The 16,912-nt window shown below is 53.6% G+C and overlaps 4 protein-coding genes across 4 annotated transcripts; 3 read left to right on the forward strand and 1 right to left on the reverse strand.

The window, feature by feature from the left end:
* The first annotated feature begins 1,153 nt into the window (after positions 1-1,153).
* MONBRDRAFT_36036 (uncharacterized protein) lies at positions 1,154-2,875 on the forward strand. The gene has a single exon (XM_001743156.1). It carries the CDS (start codon positions 1,195-1,197, stop codon positions 2,467-2,469), a length of 1,275 nt encoding a protein of 424 aa, XP_001743208.1. The 5' UTR covers positions 1,154-1,194; the 3' UTR covers positions 2,470-2,875.
* A 246-nt stretch (positions 2,876-3,121) lies between these two features.
* On the reverse strand, positions 3,122-4,629 carry MONBRDRAFT_36037 (uncharacterized protein; the record flags this gene model as incomplete). Its single annotated transcript, XM_001743477.1, has 3 exons — positions 3,122-3,557; positions 3,707-4,325; positions 4,461-4,629. The coding sequence occupies 3 exons, from the start codon at positions 4,627-4,629 to the stop codon at positions 3,122-3,124; spliced, it is 1,224 nt and encodes a 407-aa protein (XP_001743529.1).
* Positions 4,630-5,510: 881 nt separating this feature from the next.
* On the forward strand, positions 5,511-8,679 carry MONBRDRAFT_23205 (uncharacterized protein; the record flags this gene model as incomplete). Its single annotated transcript, XM_001743157.1, has 10 exons — positions 5,511-5,915; positions 6,025-6,221; positions 6,721-7,096; positions 7,164-7,393; positions 7,573-7,684; positions 7,959-8,055; positions 8,146-8,225; positions 8,354-8,394; positions 8,484-8,542; positions 8,588-8,679. 10 exons carry the CDS (start codon positions 5,511-5,513, stop codon positions 8,677-8,679), a joined length of 1,689 nt encoding a protein of 562 aa, XP_001743209.1.
* Positions 8,680-11,331: 2,652 nt separating this feature from the next.
* MONBRDRAFT_31360 (uncharacterized protein) lies at positions 11,332-16,756 on the forward strand (the record flags this gene model as incomplete). Its single annotated transcript, XM_001743158.1, has 23 exons — positions 11,332-11,428; positions 11,532-11,824; positions 11,906-12,052; positions 12,158-12,253; positions 12,423-12,538; positions 12,658-12,746; positions 12,849-12,885; positions 13,051-13,210; positions 13,308-13,358; positions 13,388-13,459; positions 13,481-13,578; positions 13,673-13,757; positions 13,877-13,951; positions 14,044-14,157; positions 14,337-14,891; positions 15,005-15,074; positions 15,259-15,354; positions 15,504-15,676; positions 15,790-15,879; positions 15,965-16,012; positions 16,135-16,295; positions 16,406-16,464; positions 16,615-16,756. 23 exons carry the CDS (start codon positions 11,332-11,334, stop codon positions 16,695-16,697), a joined length of 2,865 nt encoding a protein of 954 aa, XP_001743210.1. The 3' UTR covers positions 16,698-16,756.
* Positions 16,757-16,912: the final 156 nt, after the last annotated feature.

Here is a 16,912-nt window from a genome sequence, read left to right on the forward strand (position 1 = left end):
GAAAAAGGGAACTGGCCCGTTGCTCTGATCATGTTTTATGCCGTCTACCCAATCGACGTCGCCTCTTTGTGATCTGTGACGTGACGTTGAAAGATGCGATGATGGTGATGACAATGCGCAGACACAAAACCGGCTTTTCGTCCACCCCCGGACAACCTCTTAATGACCTCTTAATGACCTCCATACAACCCCATACACGCCTCGACCCGACCCCCGTACCACCTCGAACCAGCCTCGTGCCGCCCAACATGGAGGAGCATATTCTAAAATTAGGCGATACACCCCGAAATAGCACACTTACACCACGTTGCACGCGACAGCTACATGCGCCCCATTTCGTTGGATTTTTGAGATTTCGCTGCAGTTACACCTTCTGCCCTTCTCTTCCCCCTTTGGCATGATGCAGGACCACATCAAGCCACCTCACATAAGGAAGAAGAACCAGTCTCAAGACCGGTTTGCCTCTGACTTCATGACCAAACGTTTCAACGTTACACACCAATTACCCGCCCATCGTGTTAGTCACGTCTTTCCCTTTGTTCCCTCCCTCTCTCTTCTCTCTCTCTCTCTCTTTCTTTGAGTCGGGGCCGCAAAGGGAATGGTTCATTTTCCTTTCTTGCACCCCACGTTGAGCTGATTTGTCATTCGTTGTTGGACCGGTTCACCATGGCCTGCTAACGCGCTGCCACTCGCTTTTCCTTGCGCGCCTCCTCCCTGAGCATTGTTCCCCCTTTCCTGTATTGTATTGTTTGCTTGAAACACTTACATACACGCTAGTGTGTATTGGCCCCTGCCGTTTTGGTTTTCAAGATGCTGCTCTAACATCTCGACTTTTGTTCTAAAGGTCATCATCTCCTCAGTACGTTTCAACGTCGTCGTTTGTGCGTGCTCTTGTGTGTGGGTGTGTGTGTGTGTGTGTGTCGTGGCGACCGCCTGCAGCTGCAGTGCACGCGCCATGCGCTTTTTTTTTTTTTTTATGGGAGATCTGGTCCTTGTTTGTATCGGCTGTGTCGTGGCTGCTCCCTCTCTTTCTTTTGCCATTCTGTTGACTGTGTGCGCATCGCCTGCAGCTCACCGGTTTGGTCGCACTGCCCTTTCTCTTCTTGGCGACTCCACCCCGCTGCCCTTTTAGACGCTTTCCGTTTTTTTAGCTGCTAACGTAACCCAGTTCCGATAACTTCGTCAACCGCCATCATGGCTTCCATCCCTGCCCTAGCTGCTTTGTCTTCTGCTATGCGACGAACTTCGTCTGACGCCACATTGTCTTTTTTGTCAACCCTGAACAACCGCCAAAACTCGTCCGAGTCACTGCAAGAGCTCGACGTGCCTGTCCTGCGTGGTCCTGGATCACCTTTTGGTTCTGGTGCTAGCCTTGACCTGTCCCGCACCGCCGGTCTCCTCGATAGCTTCTCCGGTCTTGACGATCTCGACTTGAGCGCCTTTGACTCTGATACCGACTCTGCTTTTGTTGCTGCTGCCTCGGCTCAAGTGCCTTTGGCCCCGACCACCACTGCCACCTCAGCGCCCACACCCGCTCCCCTGAGCGCCGACAACGCCAACAGCATCCTCAAGCTGTTCCAGTCGACCCTAGCTGAACCCGGCTTTGACCTTGAGATGATGCTTGAGGCCAAGCAGGTGGACGGGGGCATCCTGCCCCCGCCCGCCACCACCCTGCACGAGGCTTCAACGGCCGCCAGCGCCAGCGGCGTCACTTTTACCGTCGGTGACCCGGAGCTGGACCAGCTGCAGCCGTTGGAGTACAGTGACTGGGATAGCTCCAGCACTGGACTGAGCCCGTCACAACCCGCCTCTCCTGTGGAGCAGACGCAGTCGACACAGCAACACCAATCCATGTACGGCGCACCCGTAACCTCGGCCATGGTCACCGGTAACGGCAGCTTTTATGGTCTGCTGGAGACGGAGGGCGATCACATGATGCCCCCGGTCTTGCGTTCACCCATGGTGTCGTCAGCCTTTCTGCGCGACATGGAGCAGGCGCCTCTGACTTCGTCGGCCTCACTCGCTCGTTCGGACCGCATGGACGCTAGCCTCGAGCGCCTCCTCGATTTCGACTCTGACTTTGACCTAAACTCACTCATCGCGCCCGCCCGTTCCCCCGTCGTCACATCCACGGCCACTGCGCCTTCGGCAACGGCACCGGCACCGGGCTCACTTCGTCCCTCGCAAACGACCACCACGCTCTGCGAGCGGGCCATGGCGCGTGGCTCAGGGCAACAGCCGTCCAAGACTCATGAGGACGTCGTTTCGACCAGTGCTGCTACTACCCGTCCCATGCTGTCATCCAAGGGCAAGATTAAGACACAAAAGGAGAAGCGCTTCACCATGCGTGAACTGGATCAGCGCAACGAGCACTTGCGGCGTCACATTGACGAAACCAAGGGCGCTGTCTCGGATGCCCTTCGTGTCCTCAACCAACTGTGGGCCAGCGGCAAGCTTCCCGGCTTGTAACCCGTCCCTCTGTTCTGTTCAGTGTGTATCATGTCTGTCCGTCTGTTGTACGTGTGTGTGTATGCGTACAAAGTAGCATCAGCTTTCTCTGTCATCTTTCCTGTTTTTGCTCAGGTGGAATAAAAAAATCTTGCGAGTCTTTTAAATTTCCTTGTTCATCCTTGTCGTGTCATGTTCTTTTTTTTTTTTTTGATTTGCTTCGTCATCTTGGCTGCTGGCGAAGCCTGAAATTTGTTCCTTTTTTATCCCGCCTGACACTGCGTGTCCGCCTGTGCTCGTGACCAGCTCCGCGTTCTATTGCTTTCTTACATAGCGCCCTCAGAGGGTTTGTTCTCGTCTTTTGCGTGCTGCCATTTCCGGCAACTTTAATCTCTTGAAGATGAACCTGAATCCATTGTCATCTCTCTTTAAGTCTTTCTTGAATAAAGTCATCCCAATGCGCACTACTCTAGTCGAATAGACTTTAACTCGGCAAGTGTCTGCGCACAACTGCAAAACCACTGCAAGAGGGTGTGTATCTGTCTCTAATTATGTGATTGGTCATTTTTGCACAGCAAAAACAAAGAGAAAAGGAATAAAGAGCGCATAGCAAGGAGTCAAGAGGTCACACAGGGTGCCAATGAAAACAAAACGAAACCAATGATTGGCATCCTTAGGAATGCATGGGCTTGCTTCGCTTGGGGGGAATAGTCGACGTGAGGGGGTGGACTTCGCGTTCAGGCTCATCGTTGTCCGTGTCCATTTCGTGCTGGCGCTTGCCCCCGGCGAACATGAAAAGCTCCTGCCAAGACGGGCTGGCCTGCTGAAGGCTGCTCGCACTCCGACTCGCCTCACACGAAGGTCCTGCTGAGCTTGCACGATCATCCTCGCCCGTAGCCCCCGGCCCGCTGGCTGAAGTTGGTATTGAGGTGGCGCTCGAGTCTTTGGCAATGCCGTGATGGTGCCGCACTACGCCCGGCTCGGCGCTTGGGCGTGCATGGTGCCGATGGTCACGTGCTGCCGCATGCCCACCCGGCCCGTGTTCGGTGGGGCTGACTGAGAGGCTCTGGGCAAAGGATGCCAAATCCTGCTCTGGCAATGAAGCCAACCTGCAAATCCCAAAAGTCCAACGAGACAAGAGCAATGAGAAAGCACTGCATTTGGAGGGCAAGATCGCAGAAAATAGAACAAGACGCTGCACGCTCAAGCTCAAAGGCCACCCTCATGGACACGGGGCCGCCAGTCTGTCAAAACGTACGAGATGGAGCCAAACTTGGCGGTGATCTCGGCCGCAAACTGTTGCAGAGTGTCGAGGAGGCCCGCGAGGTCAAGCACCCCAACGAGGCGGCCACTGGTGCAGTCACCTAGCTGCAAGATTTCCGCCAGCGCATCGCGAAAGCCCGCCACAAAGGCCAGCCGAATCTCCATGGTGCGGTGCTTGTAAAAGTGGGTCAACCCCACCGTGGCCAGGCGAAACTCGGGGTCGACATACATGGAATCCACATCCTCCCAGCCCGTGGCGCGCGGACGCAGCGGTGAGAGCGGTGGGAGATCTGGTAGCTGCGCTGGTGGCATCGGGGCTCGTGGCATGGTCGATGGAAACGTTGCTGCTGGCCCTTGGGGCAGCGAAAGACGCGCATTGGTTGCAGACATGCCCATGCCCATACCCACGTCCATGCTGGCGGTTGCGGAAGCTGATATGCCCGCCGTCGCCGTGCCGGAGTGTTCGGCCATGTGCAAAAGTTCATGGCAAAATTCAGACAAGGTGGCGCGAGACACTGCGCCACGCGGCAAGAGGCTTCGCAGCCGTGCACTCAGGGCTTCAAGCGCGGCCAAGGACCCCTCGATTTTGGCCCGTCGGCACCGATGTTTACATCCTATTGACAAGCGCATAAAGGTGAGCATATAACCTCAAAGGCCTCGAGCCGGTCGCCAAAAAAAAAAAAAAATGGCGAGGCGCAAGACACACGGCCTGGTGGGGTGCATGGGGAGGAGCCAGCGACGGCACGCACTTGAAAGGATGGGGCAGATAACCTCAGCAAGCTGGCGAAAGGCCGTCATCACCTCGGGGGTGGCGTCCCAGCTTGGATCATGCATGCTGCGAGTAGGAATAGCGGCACTGTTGCAAGCAAACCGCCAGCTCCCGGGCGCTCCGCTACCCCGGACCTCTCCGCTGGCCATGGCGGCCTTGTTGCTGTCGGTCAGAAACCCGTACCTAGCTCAAGGCCCCGTGGCCAGGCCTGTTTGCACACCAGACACCCTCTCGAAACGTGCCAACACCGTCGCAGCCTCTTTCCCGCTGCATTCGCGCTCCTTCTCACGTCCAATGTGCAGCAGCTGGCAGCCAGAGCAGAACGGTTCCAAGCCGCAAAAGCTGTGCGCGCGCGCGTGTCGTCGTCGTCGTCGTCGTCGTCGTCGTCGTCGTCGCTTTGTTTTTGTCTTTTTTTTTAATTTTTTTCTTGTTGTGGAGCTGTGTGTTTGCAAATTGAATCACCAGCACCATGGACCGTGACATGTTCTCAATAAACCGCTTCATCTTCTCTACAAGTTATATTAACTCTTTCAAAGCAAAAGCGTGAAAGTCTGCATCTTCTACCGAAATAACTTCAAAAACCAACACCAACTCAAAATTTCCCAAGCTGATCAAGCTCCCACGCTTTGGTTGAAGCATAGTGTGATAAAGCTCACACTTGACCTCAGGGACCCTGGTATTAAGAATGGAGGGGTGTTAATCTTGGCATAATTTAAAATCGGGTCGTGCCGTGAGCGAGTGAGCGAGTGAGCGAGCTGGTCCGTCACCCGTGCTGCGCTTCCTCTTCTCCCTACTGCTTTGCGTGTGCGTGTGCGTGTGCGTTTGCCTGTGCCTTTTGGTGGTGACCGTGCTTTGTGTCTGCCTCTGCCTCCTTGGCGTCTTTTCCCTCGCTCCAGTGGTGTTGCCTCCCGGTTAACGTCCCCCTCTTTATGATTAAAAATTTTTTTTTTTTTTTGGAATCGTCTCGTCGGCTCTCCATTCTGGCCAGTTCTGCTTGGCCGCTCATCATCGCTTCACGTTCTGCCCGTGCATGCGTGCATCGTTGATTTCATTGCCTCTGGCGGCCGGCTTTCTGGTGTGGTGTTCCAGGGCAGCGCAAGTGGACCACCTTGCCACTGCCGCCACCATGAAGAATGTGGGGCAAATGTTTGTTCAGCTGCGGGCCGAGGATCAAGACTCTTCAGGGCCCGGCAGCCATGGCATGAAGGATCACCCGGACCTGGCCCACTCGCCGCGACTCCCGCTGGATGCCAATTCCCGCCTCACTGCTTGGGCGCCTGATCGCTCCTCTTTTCGCCTCCGCATCGATGCGGAGCAAGTCGCGGGCGACGCGCCCGTCATTCGTACCATCACCGCCCAGTATGGTCAAATCCTCTTTCTCCACGTCGTTCGCAGCTTTGACGCCATCATCACCATTGAGGCCCGCCCCGGCGAGGTATGTCATGTCTTACCTTGCCCATATTCACCGCCTGTTGATCTCCGTTCCTGAGCGTCTCCTGACCTCCCGCCACCTGACCTCGCGCCATCGCCGTGGCTGGATGCAGAGTAACCTGGTCCTGTTATACCGAATCGATGGCTCCCACTCGGTTCTGCCCGTCCCGGCCGTGGCCAACCACGTCAGCAGTTGTGAGGCGACTGGCCGTGTTGCTGTTGTCAGCGATGACGGCCTCGTCTTCCTGGATCTTCCCGAATCCCATCTACAGCGCGTCCAGGCCGACCCGCTCTCCGACTGGCCTCTCCCGTACGTTCCAACCATTCGGTTAGATATGGCCTTTGCGCCCCTGGCCGTCCACCTCTTTGGTGACATCTTCGTCGTCCGGAAGACTGTGCGCGAGGTTTGTGTTTTTTTTATGCATGTGCAAAAGTACCCGCGCCGGCGCCTTTAAGCCTTGCTACGCGCAGGCTCATGAACAGCACTCCCGGCACGCCCCTAGCTCTATGTTTACAGTCTCAGCCATGAACCTGCTGCCATTGGCCGCCACCATCAACCCGTCACTGCGATTCAAGTCGACGGCCGCACATCTATTCCCTTACCCAGTAGCCAGCACCTTCTTCTTCCACTCCAAAGCATCGAGGGCCAGCCACCAGATGACAACAGCCGTGCCGTCCTTGAAACCACGGCCATGACGTATGCTGGTTGCACCACCTCCAGCCCTAGCTCCTGTTTTGCTCGCATGACACTCTTGTCTCTTGTTGCACCAGCTCATTGTTATCATCGATCATGCTTGGCCTCATTGCAGATGCACCGAGCATCTCGTCACCAGGTTGGAACAAGACGCACCCCGTGAGACGGCGCTGCGTCAACTTTTGCACATGGCTTTGGAGCACGGCGAGGCTTTTAATACCGTTAGCATTACGGCACGGCAACACCTATCTGCCACTGAGGCCATGCAAAGGGTTGCAAATCAAGGCGCAACGCCTATCCCGGCCTCTTCTCCCAAGCATTGCACTCTCGTCATCCCGTCGCTTCGCCACGCTTGGATTTTTTCCGCCGATGCAAATGGTTGCCAACTCCTGGCCAAGTCAACCTATCCCCTGCCCGACCCTGCCGTTGCCATCTGGTGCAGTGGACCTCGTGTGCGTATTCCCCGCACTTGTGCCATGTTTGGCAAAATGGTGTGCGTACAAAACGGCTTGCATACCTTGGTGCCCCTCACTAAATTGCATTACCGTGATGCCGCAGATTTTTGTCATCTGTCATGGTAATAATACCGTCTTGTATACCTACAGCAATCAACGACAAGCCCCTGATATTCTGACACCCGAAGCACCTTTGGCCTTGCATCTTGATGGCACTGAATTGCATCCCGACCAGTTGGCCGAGTCAATCTGGTTGGGGAGCGACAGCCTCGCCCTACAACCCCTTCGTATGACCGCCACGGCCGAGCGTCTTACCATATCGGCCTTTACAGAGTAAGTGGGTGGTCTTTTGGTGACGAGTTTTGTGCTCTTGGCACTAAAATGTATCCCAACCCAACACGCTATACATGTCTCTGTTGCTGTCTTTATCGCTGTCTGCCTGGCTCTCTCACTCGCTCGCTATTGTTTTCCCACGCCCCATACTGTGCGTCGCTTTGGCGTGCCAATGGTAGGAGCGGGGAATGCCGCTTGAGCACTTTTATCATCACTCCGGTCTTGACCCTGATCCAGGAGTTGCACGACTTTGCCCAGCAGCTTCCCCGTGCCCATCCCAACGTTCTCCAGGTCAATCTACTCGCTTTTTATTTTTATTTTTTATTATATATGTCCTGTCGCTGAATCTGGATCATGGCAGCAGCTGTGAGAGCCTGGTAGTCTTCTCGACTCATTCACATGCCCGGTGCAGGTCTTGCATGACACAAACATGATTCTCCGTGGAGAGCTGCTCCGAGATCCGCACCGCATTCTACCCCACGTATGCTTCGCCCTATTTGTCTTGGAGACACTTTCAGATTTAGCTTGCATTCGCTCATGTTTGTCATTCATGTGCCTGCTGCAGTGGCAAACCAACTGTCGATTGCTGTTCCAATATCTCGACGATGCCAGCAGTGGCTCGGTGATGCGCCGTGCCGCGCTCTTGACCATGCAATCCAACGGTTCGACTTTGTTTCAAGGAAGCCCAGCAAAGGCTTTGCTGCTCGGGTGACTGGCTTTGTCTCACCAGCTCTACTTCTACTTGTGCGTAGTGCAACTGTCAGAGTTGCAAGCGCTGGTCCCTGGCGACAAGTTCAATGGGGACTCACATCAGGCAGCCCTTGGTCATTTGGTATACGCACCGCTTTTCCAGCAATGGCATCCTTGTTCTTTGGCTCCTTTACTTTTTGAACCGCCTTCCTTGCCTCTCGTCTTGATGCATTGTGTTCTTGTTCTCACACCTGTTGCACGTGGGATTAGCTCTCGGCTTTGACTGCGCTGCAAACGACCCACATATCGAGGTGAGCGCGGCTTTGAACCTCGTAAGAGACATGGCAGGCCACATTTGGGCTCATGCTGCGCGCCGTCTTGTTTTCCCTTGGCTGCGCAGTGCCACGCTCGATGCGCTCAAGGCGCTCGTTCAACACCTTGATGTCGGCAATATGACCGGTCAGTGCGACTTGGTGTGAGATCAATGTTGGCCCCATGTTCTAGTGATACATCGCCTCACCTCTGTATCGCAGTTTCCATTGAGGCGCTTTTGGAGGCATTTGCGATTGCGGTACCTACCGCGTGGCAAGAACTGACCGAGTCAGAGATTCAGCCGATTCAGGTGGGGCAGACTTGCTCGGTCGAGCCGCCCTCGGGAAGTTTGACGCCAGCCTCGTCAAGAGTGACATGTCATTGTCCCACCGTGCTTAGAAGCTGTTGGCCTCCAGCGACGAAGGCCATCGAGGCCGTGCCATGCTTCTCGGCGTGTTATTGGAGTGGACGTCAGCGGCCAAGCCCGTCGAGCAGTTTTCAGCGATTAAATCTTCACAGCTCATCCCGACGGTTAGCTTGATCTCCTGTCTCTTTGTCGCCGCATTGGTCTAACCTTGATTTGGTGCGGCACACACAGCTTCGACGGCACTTTAAACTTCTTGTGCGCGCCGACGGCGCGCCAGGCGTGCTTTTGCTAGCCTGTCATCATCAAGATGCTGTACTGGAGGTGGGGCCCCGTGCACAAAGGAGCATGGTCGCAACAAAACTCATTTTGAGCATACATCGAGCTCGTGTGCTTTTGACAAGCCTTACATTCGTTCCTGGCTTGCGGGGCGTAGGAGCTTTTGCAACCTTTGCTTTCTGCGATCAAGCCAGCCCAACTTTTGACTTTGCTTGAAATGGCAGCTCGTGCTCCCCACGTGTTGCGCGTGAGTTGAGCCTGTCTTCTTTCTTTTTTGTTTGGGAGTTTGTCCGTGAGGGGCATATCGTTCCGTCTGTTTACACAAGCGATTGTGATCATAGACCAAACTGTTGCCAAGCTGGGAGCTTTCTGCTCCGGGCGATCAGGATGTGGTTGTTGCTGCCATTATTGAGTCGCAACTGCACATCCTGTCCACGCCAGACACGGCCGGGTAAGGCCCCTGCTCCGCCCCATGGATACTATCCAGTCTAGTCCAGAGCTTGCGGGTCATCTCTCACCATGCCGTGCTCATGGGCGTGTACAGATCACCTAATTTGCGCCTCTCCGTTGATTTGGCATCACGCCCTTCCTGGTGTGACCACCTATCACCATACGGCCCCGATCGGACGGATGGCTTGGCTGGCAGTGCTTCAGCTTTGGCGGTATGCATGCTGTGCTCGGCCCTGCTTGTTGTAGACTCATCGCGTCCCAGTCCCATTCCCTCACTGTTTTTTTTTTTTTTTGTTTTTTTTCCCAAATTGTTCCCAGCAATTGCGGCATTTGCAAGCCTATTGCTGGGAGCAAATGCGCCCTGCCCTCGTCGAGCCTTTTAGGAGAGTGATGGAAGGCTTGCAGGACCGTTGTCCTGGTGCCACAGCCCTGAACATCATTGCGCACCTGCGCGGTGGGCAAGTTGTTGAAGGCGCGCTTGGTCTGTTGGCGAGCCATGCTCAAGCTTTTCATAGCTGGCTGCATGACGCCTCTCACGACTCGACGGTCCGTACTTCAAGGATGAGCGCTTTTTTTTTTTTTTTTTTTTTTTTACCGTGCGCACGGCGGGCAGCTGATGAGTCGGTGCATGCGTGCTGCCCCTCTTCAGGTCCTGGAGGAACTGGCCAGTCATTTGGCTGCGTGCTTGGCACAAACAGATGGCTGCCAACTCAGCAAGCTGGTGCCCCGTGCTGAAGTCCCGCTTGAAGAAGTAGCTCAGGCACGGCGAGAGGTTCTACATCAACACGCTCGGAGCCGAAAAGGTTCGCCGCGCGTAGCCATCCAAACCTTCAAGGAGTTATGCAGCTCAAGGCACATGGACCCCTCATGCAATTGGATCTTCTCTTGCAGATATTTCGCGTTTGTTGGACTTGCTGCCCGCAGACGGCATGGCTGCTGATTACTTGCCCATCCTTCAATGTGCGGTTCGCGAGGCGGCCGCGGACCGCATCAAAGAGGTGCGCATCGTTCGAGCGGATACTTACATGCGGCTCGCTCACAAAAAAACGATCATGTATGACATGATATACGTTCCATGTGTGTCAGCTAGCTGCGCTCACCTGAAGGATGTGCCATCGCTCGATAGTATCTTCTCTGATTTAAAAGTCTGCACCTGCTTCTGAAGGAGAATGAGATTAAATTTTTGGTTACATGTAGTTTGCAGAACGAAGCCTTTGCGGATTCTTTCTGATTTTTTAGGATCAGCCAACCCTGGTGTCAGAATGTAGGCGACAGTGTGCTGTGGAGACTCGTGCCTCGATTCACCAGTTCCAATCGACATCACTCCGTTGATCCAACTTTTCCCACAGACAGACGGAGAGACAGAGACCGAGACAGAGACGGAGAGACGGAGAGACACAGAGAGAGAGAGACAGAGACGCCATCTCACTGTTTTCGTTCTCTGCGAGCTCTCCACTTTTTTTTCTTTGTTGCACTGTTCCGCTTTTTTCTTTTGAACTCTCTGCTCCTGTTGCTCGAGTGATCGGCACTGGAGTCAGTGCGGTGGCGGCAGCAGCAAACAGCGCGGCGCTGGCTTGTTGGCCGTCAGCAAAGCATCATTAGCGGGCTTGGCTACCTTTAGGGGTAATCAAGGTTGATAGGGTGCCATCGAAACAAGAAACGATCGACCTCGCTCCTACGTGTGGCGCCTCCATTTCGCGCACCACCTCCGGCAGCGATTGGGACATGTGAGGCTTGCCCTCGATCGACAAGTGCCTTCTTCTCAAGAGGGCTTGAGCGGCTTTTCTGCTGTCGTTCTTTGCTCCACCTCAAGAGGTTTGCGCGCGCAACGCAACTGGCCATCATGGCAAAGAGCTCATCGGGTCATCTGGCCTTTGAGGCCAACGAGTTTATCAAACTACACCACACCAATTTTGAGCTCACCGCCTTTGACAGCTATGGTGCGCTCTTGATTCCAACCGATGCTTCTTTCCTCCCAGTCATCCAAATTCTTCTCTTCCCATTTGCCGCTCACCGCTCAACCGCTTCTGCTCGCTCGCGTAGATGATAAGCTGGTCTTTGGCACCAGCAACAACAAACTCGTGATTTATACCATCGAAAACTATCCCGTGCCGTACGGCGAGCAGCCCAACTGTAAAATGCTGGCGCCCGTCACCATCGAAGCCCACGCTGGTACCTCCAGCAGTCCTATCCGCCAGGTCAAGGCCATCAAGGAAATGAACCTCCTTTTGGTGCTGGTGGATACCACTTTGGTGTGCTTTGAGCTGGCCACACGACGCTTCAAATCCAGCCTCAGTGGTTACAAGGGCATCACTGCCTTCGCTGCTAGTCTGCAGGTGGGTGTGCCCCCTCCTGTCAGCCCCCCAATGCATCGAGCTCCACTCCAATTCGTCCACTTACTGCTGTGCACACTGCAGGTCAAGAATGACCCAAGCGCTGATACCCATCACCGATCCACGGCCCAGCTGCCACCTCGCGAGCGCATGCTTGTTAAGATTGCAGCTATCCGCAAGAAAACAATCTTGTACATCAAAGTCAAAGACCACGAGCTCACCATGCGCAAGGTTGTTTCTATCCTGGTTGTGTTGATCGGTCCAATCGGCCGGCCTTATTTCAACCTGCTACAAGGTCTCAGATCGAACCACTCACCGCTCTGCCCCATGTCCTAGGAGTTTGCTGTGCCGGATGTCCCTGCCATGGTGGAATGGTGCGACCGCGACATCATTCTCAGCTTTCGAAAGGAGCGCGAATACGTCATCATGCGCGTGCGTGCCCGCCATACATGCTCATCTTACACCCACGGCACCCATCTGGCTGTATACTGGTCGCCAATGAAACGAGTGCATGATACGTTTGTCGCCCATGAACTCACTTCTGTTTTCTCTCCTTCACCCGCCGGGTCCAATCATGCGCCCTGTGCACTCATGTACATAGTTGGACGAGGAGAACATGGGGCGGACACAGGTGCTTCAAAACGTGACCACATCTCCAGAACCCCTTGTGGTCCCCCTGCCAGACCACGAGTACATCATTGGCGTTGAAGAGCAAGGGTGAGCATTCATGGCAGCCAGTGCAAATCCGTAATGGGCTCGGCCCGAGCTCGCTGCTTGATCATGGCGTAAAGGCTTTGCTAGCGCTGCTGCTCTCAACGGATGATCTGCATTGACAGGACCATCAACACAATATTTCGCAAGTTCCAGGGCCAAAGTCAACCCCACAAATTTGGCATCGAGTGGAAGCAAATGCCCAAGACCGCAGGTGTGTGCGCGGCAAAGGCCCGATCTCGTGCAGCCCGACTTGTGGCTTGATTCTGTTTGGTGCAGGTACCTGATTGTTGTGTGCATTGTTCTGCCATCGTAGATGTGTATGAACCGTTTCTTGTTGGCATCAGTTCACAGTACGTGTCGGCACAGCCAAATCCGGTCGTATCACATCAACCAAGTCACCCTTCGTGCTTTGATATCAGTTCTGAACGAACCGACAGGCATCAACCATGCCTTCTGTATGCTAAAATCAACCTCATCCTGGAATTGCTTGATAATGTCCTGCTCAATCATTGCAGAGGGTTTCATGTCAAGCCTTTCGAGGGGCAGCTACATACATCAAACATTCAAACAATCAAGTTTACCGATGAGCCACGCTTCATGACCGTGGACAAGCATGTCTTCGTCGCCTTGCCTCATAGCTGTGTCATGATGGCCATGGTGCCGCTGGATATCCAGGTGGGTCACACGGAGGCCACCGGTGTAGTCGTGGGGCTTCTTGGAGCAATGGCCGTCGCGAACTGTTTGAGGCTTACACAACGTTGCATCTGGCTAGGTGGAGAACCTTTGCCTGTCAGAAAACTGGCCGCTTGCGGAGCAATTAGCGGTGCGCTGGCGTTCTGTCCTTGAATATAGCACGTCTTTCTGAAGAAGCACGGGGAGTCAGAGCGACAGCAAATGCAACTCCGACTCACGCTCAATGCTTTGGTACCCTCATCGATGTCACAGCCCTTGATGAATGTCTCGCAAGACGCCAAAAGCACACGTCTGGCCGACATTCAACAGAAATACGGCTACACGCTTTTCCGAGAGAAGAAATTTGACGCGTACGTATATCTTGTTTATTGTGCTGCATACTGGAGCATGCTTGTCAAAGTTGCTCGGCAAGTATGCTTACCCCGCAACATTGCCCTTCTGCAGTGGCCTCGAGAAGCTGAAGAGGTTGCCAAATGGCATTAAGCTGGCGCTGAAGCTCTGTTATTGGATGGTGCAGGACCAGCAAAGGGTAGGACAGACGGGTGGCCCATGGGTGTACCAACAGATAAACGCTGTCATGACATTGGTATAGGCAACGTCGCATCCCAGCGATCTTACATACGCGCGTGCACCTATTGCATCTGACAGCCTGCGCAAGACCTGCATCTCAGCGACAAGGAAAAGGAAGCTGCTATGGTGGCCCTTGCAGACTTTCTCACGGACGTGCGTCTTTTCATTGGCGTGCATCCATTAATTTCCGCTGTGGTGCGCGCTCTACCATTGATCAATGCTCTGCTTTTGGGCCTCTTTCCCAGGTCCGACAGCGTCGAATCAACAACAAGCAGGATTTTGAGCTGTCAGAGGAGCAAAAGGAACTTGACCTGCAAGTGGCAGACACCATGCTCTTGCAATGCTACCTGGAGGTGCCGGTACGGAATCAACGATCGCCTGCCACTTTGCATACTTTGGGCCCTTTTGTATCTTGCCACCTTTGTATTCAAGCCAGGCTGCGCAAACGACATCGGGCTGATGCTGAAGAGGAGGTTCTTTGACCTACTCACTGGGATGGTGTTGGTTTGCATGCCCTGGCTTGCCTCGACCCGTGCAGAGCAAGCGTGCACTGACCAAGGCGTTTATGCGCATCCCAAACAACCATTGCGACCTCGAGAAGAGCCGTCAACTGTTGGAACAGCATGGCATGACGGAAGAGCTGATTACGCTCTACAAAACGCGAGAAATGCATGATCAGTCCCTCAAGTTGATTCATGCCAAAACCAAATCGGATGAGGTGGCGCGCGTGACCGAGGTTGCCGCTTACCTCATGGAGGTGGCTTGCAAGGATATCGACGTTATCCTCAAGTACCTGCCAGATGTCCTCAAGTCCGATCCTGAATTGGCAATGGAAATTATTCTGACACCTGACCGCGATGACGTGGAGCACAGCGTGCCCCATTTGAAGATTTGCAAGGCACTGCAATCTACAGTAGCACAGCTCCCGGCGCGCGCGGCAGGCCCTGTCACCGCTGATAAAGATGCCATTACCATCCAGAACTTTGTGATTCTCTACTTGCGGAGCGTGATTGATGACTTCAAGGACAAGACACCCGAGCTCAGCACCCAGCTTGCCCTCGCCTACCTTGACTTTATTATTCCAGAGCTCAAGGTGCGTGCCCAAGGTTGTTCAAAGTTTTGAATCAGGCGCACAACTTTGTCCTGGAGAGGGTTGCTTACGGAAGGCCTTTTTATACAACATGCTATCGTTACGGTCCATAACAGGCTTATCGCAAGCAGTGCAAGCAAGACCGCCGAGAACCAGCTGACCTCGGCATGGAGCCGGGCAGTCTGGGTAAGAGTTTGCACATCACCTTTTTTTTTTTCTTTTTTTTTCTTTTTTTCTTTTTTTTTTCTTTTTTTTTTTCTTTTTTTTCTTTTTTTTTCTTTTTTTTTCTTTCTTCCTTGCAGGCTTGCATTGTCTGATGCTCACGCGCACAACTCGTAACGTACCATCCCATTCATCCGAAATGTCCTAGGTGCCTACCGTCAACAACTCTATCAGATGCTCAAGACGAACAAGCTCTACGAAGCGGGCACGGTGATCCAACGCATCAAGTCCAATGTGGAAGATTGTGAGTTTCCTTCCCCCACCATTTTTTTGTCCTCGTCGGCACAGCATGGCTGGCTCCCCTCGGTGTTTCCTTTTTTTTCTTGTTTCCATTGCAGCAGTTTGATTTGCTACCTCTCCTACCTTTAATCGGCCACCTCGATGCTTGTCTAGCTAAATTGCTGCAAATCGAATTGGCCGTACTGTTTGGTCGCATCGGACGACACCAGGAGGCTCTCGAGATCCTCGTTTATCAAGAGCGTGACTATCGTGCAGCGGAGGATCACTGCGTTCATGTGTATGCTCCAGAGGGACCGAGCCGTCAAGTCTTCATGATGTTGCTCAAGGTGAGTTTGGTTTCCACCCTTGACTTTGAGTGCCGTCAACGGCACACTTCTGTTTGGCACATGTCAACCAAACCCATCTCTCTCATGGTACAACATCCGTTGACTTGGAGCAGCTCTATCTCGAGCCACCAGCTGAGACGCCGGAGGCGCTCAAGACTACTTATCGTGAGGAATCTCTCAAGATCTTGGCGGTGCACGCAACGGTACGTCAATAACCCACGGTGATGCATCTGGATCACAAAAACTCAATCCCAAGTCTGACCTCTATCTTTTGTCAAACTCTGATAGAAAGTCGACGCGCGCGAAGCCATTGACCTTTTATCTCTGCAGACGAGAGTAAGTGTGTGTCTCCGGAGCTTTCTGGCCTCGACATCAAATTTCCCCAGCTCTCTGCTCACTGACCAAATGCCTCCGTTTTGCTTTGGCCAACCCAACCATGTCCTACGACGCTGCGTCAGTTGTGTGACATTGGAGACTTTTTGCGTTCAATCTGGAAGGAACGTTCGACCACCCGCAAACGCACAGAGCTGGCTCGTAACCTGGCCAAGACAGAAAATCTACAGACACAGGAGCGGCTACTGCGCTACCACAATCGCAACGTGCGCATTGCCGAGCTCACGTACGTAATCTGTGCATCACATTTAGTTGCGTGTCTGCATTCTGGCTCTGTTGTTTCTTCCCCATTTCATTTCGATTCAAATTATGCTCATTTTGCATGGCGGTCCACAGTCCTTGTGCGACATGCCACAAGCCGTTGGGCAACCGCCCCTTCGGCGTGTATCCTTGTGGTAAGTGCGCATGTAGCCAACGATTGCCTGGCCGGAAGTCTCTGCCCCTTGCTTTTACATCTTCCACACCAGCCCTCATCTCAACCTATGTCTCTCTTATGCGCACCCAACGCCATACCTGTCGTTGTATTTGGTCTCATATTTGACAAGGTCGTCTGGCACACTTGAATGCGCAATGCAAGCCGGATTTGTGCCCACAGCACGCGCAAGAGTGTCGCTTGGATTTGGATTAGGTTTGACTCGTTTTTTCTTTTTTTTCTTTTCTGGATTTAAATTCATATCCCTTCTGGTCCTTGATGGTGTGCTTGTCGGGTCCTCGTGGCTCACAAACAATAAATGACACATGACAAATGCCAGCCCAGAGAACACACAATAATGCATGTCATAGGCAGAAAAGACATGGCTAGCGTCGAGAATTGCGTGTTTTTCGACTCTTGGACTCGGCTCG

The sequence above is a fragment of the Monosiga brevicollis genome, genomic scaffold (genome assembly GCF_000002865.3).
Source record: "Monosiga brevicollis MX1 MONBRscaffold_3 genomic scaffold, whole genome shotgun sequence".
Taxonomy (NCBI): domain Eukaryota; class Choanoflagellata; order Craspedida; family Salpingoecidae; genus Monosiga; species Monosiga brevicollis.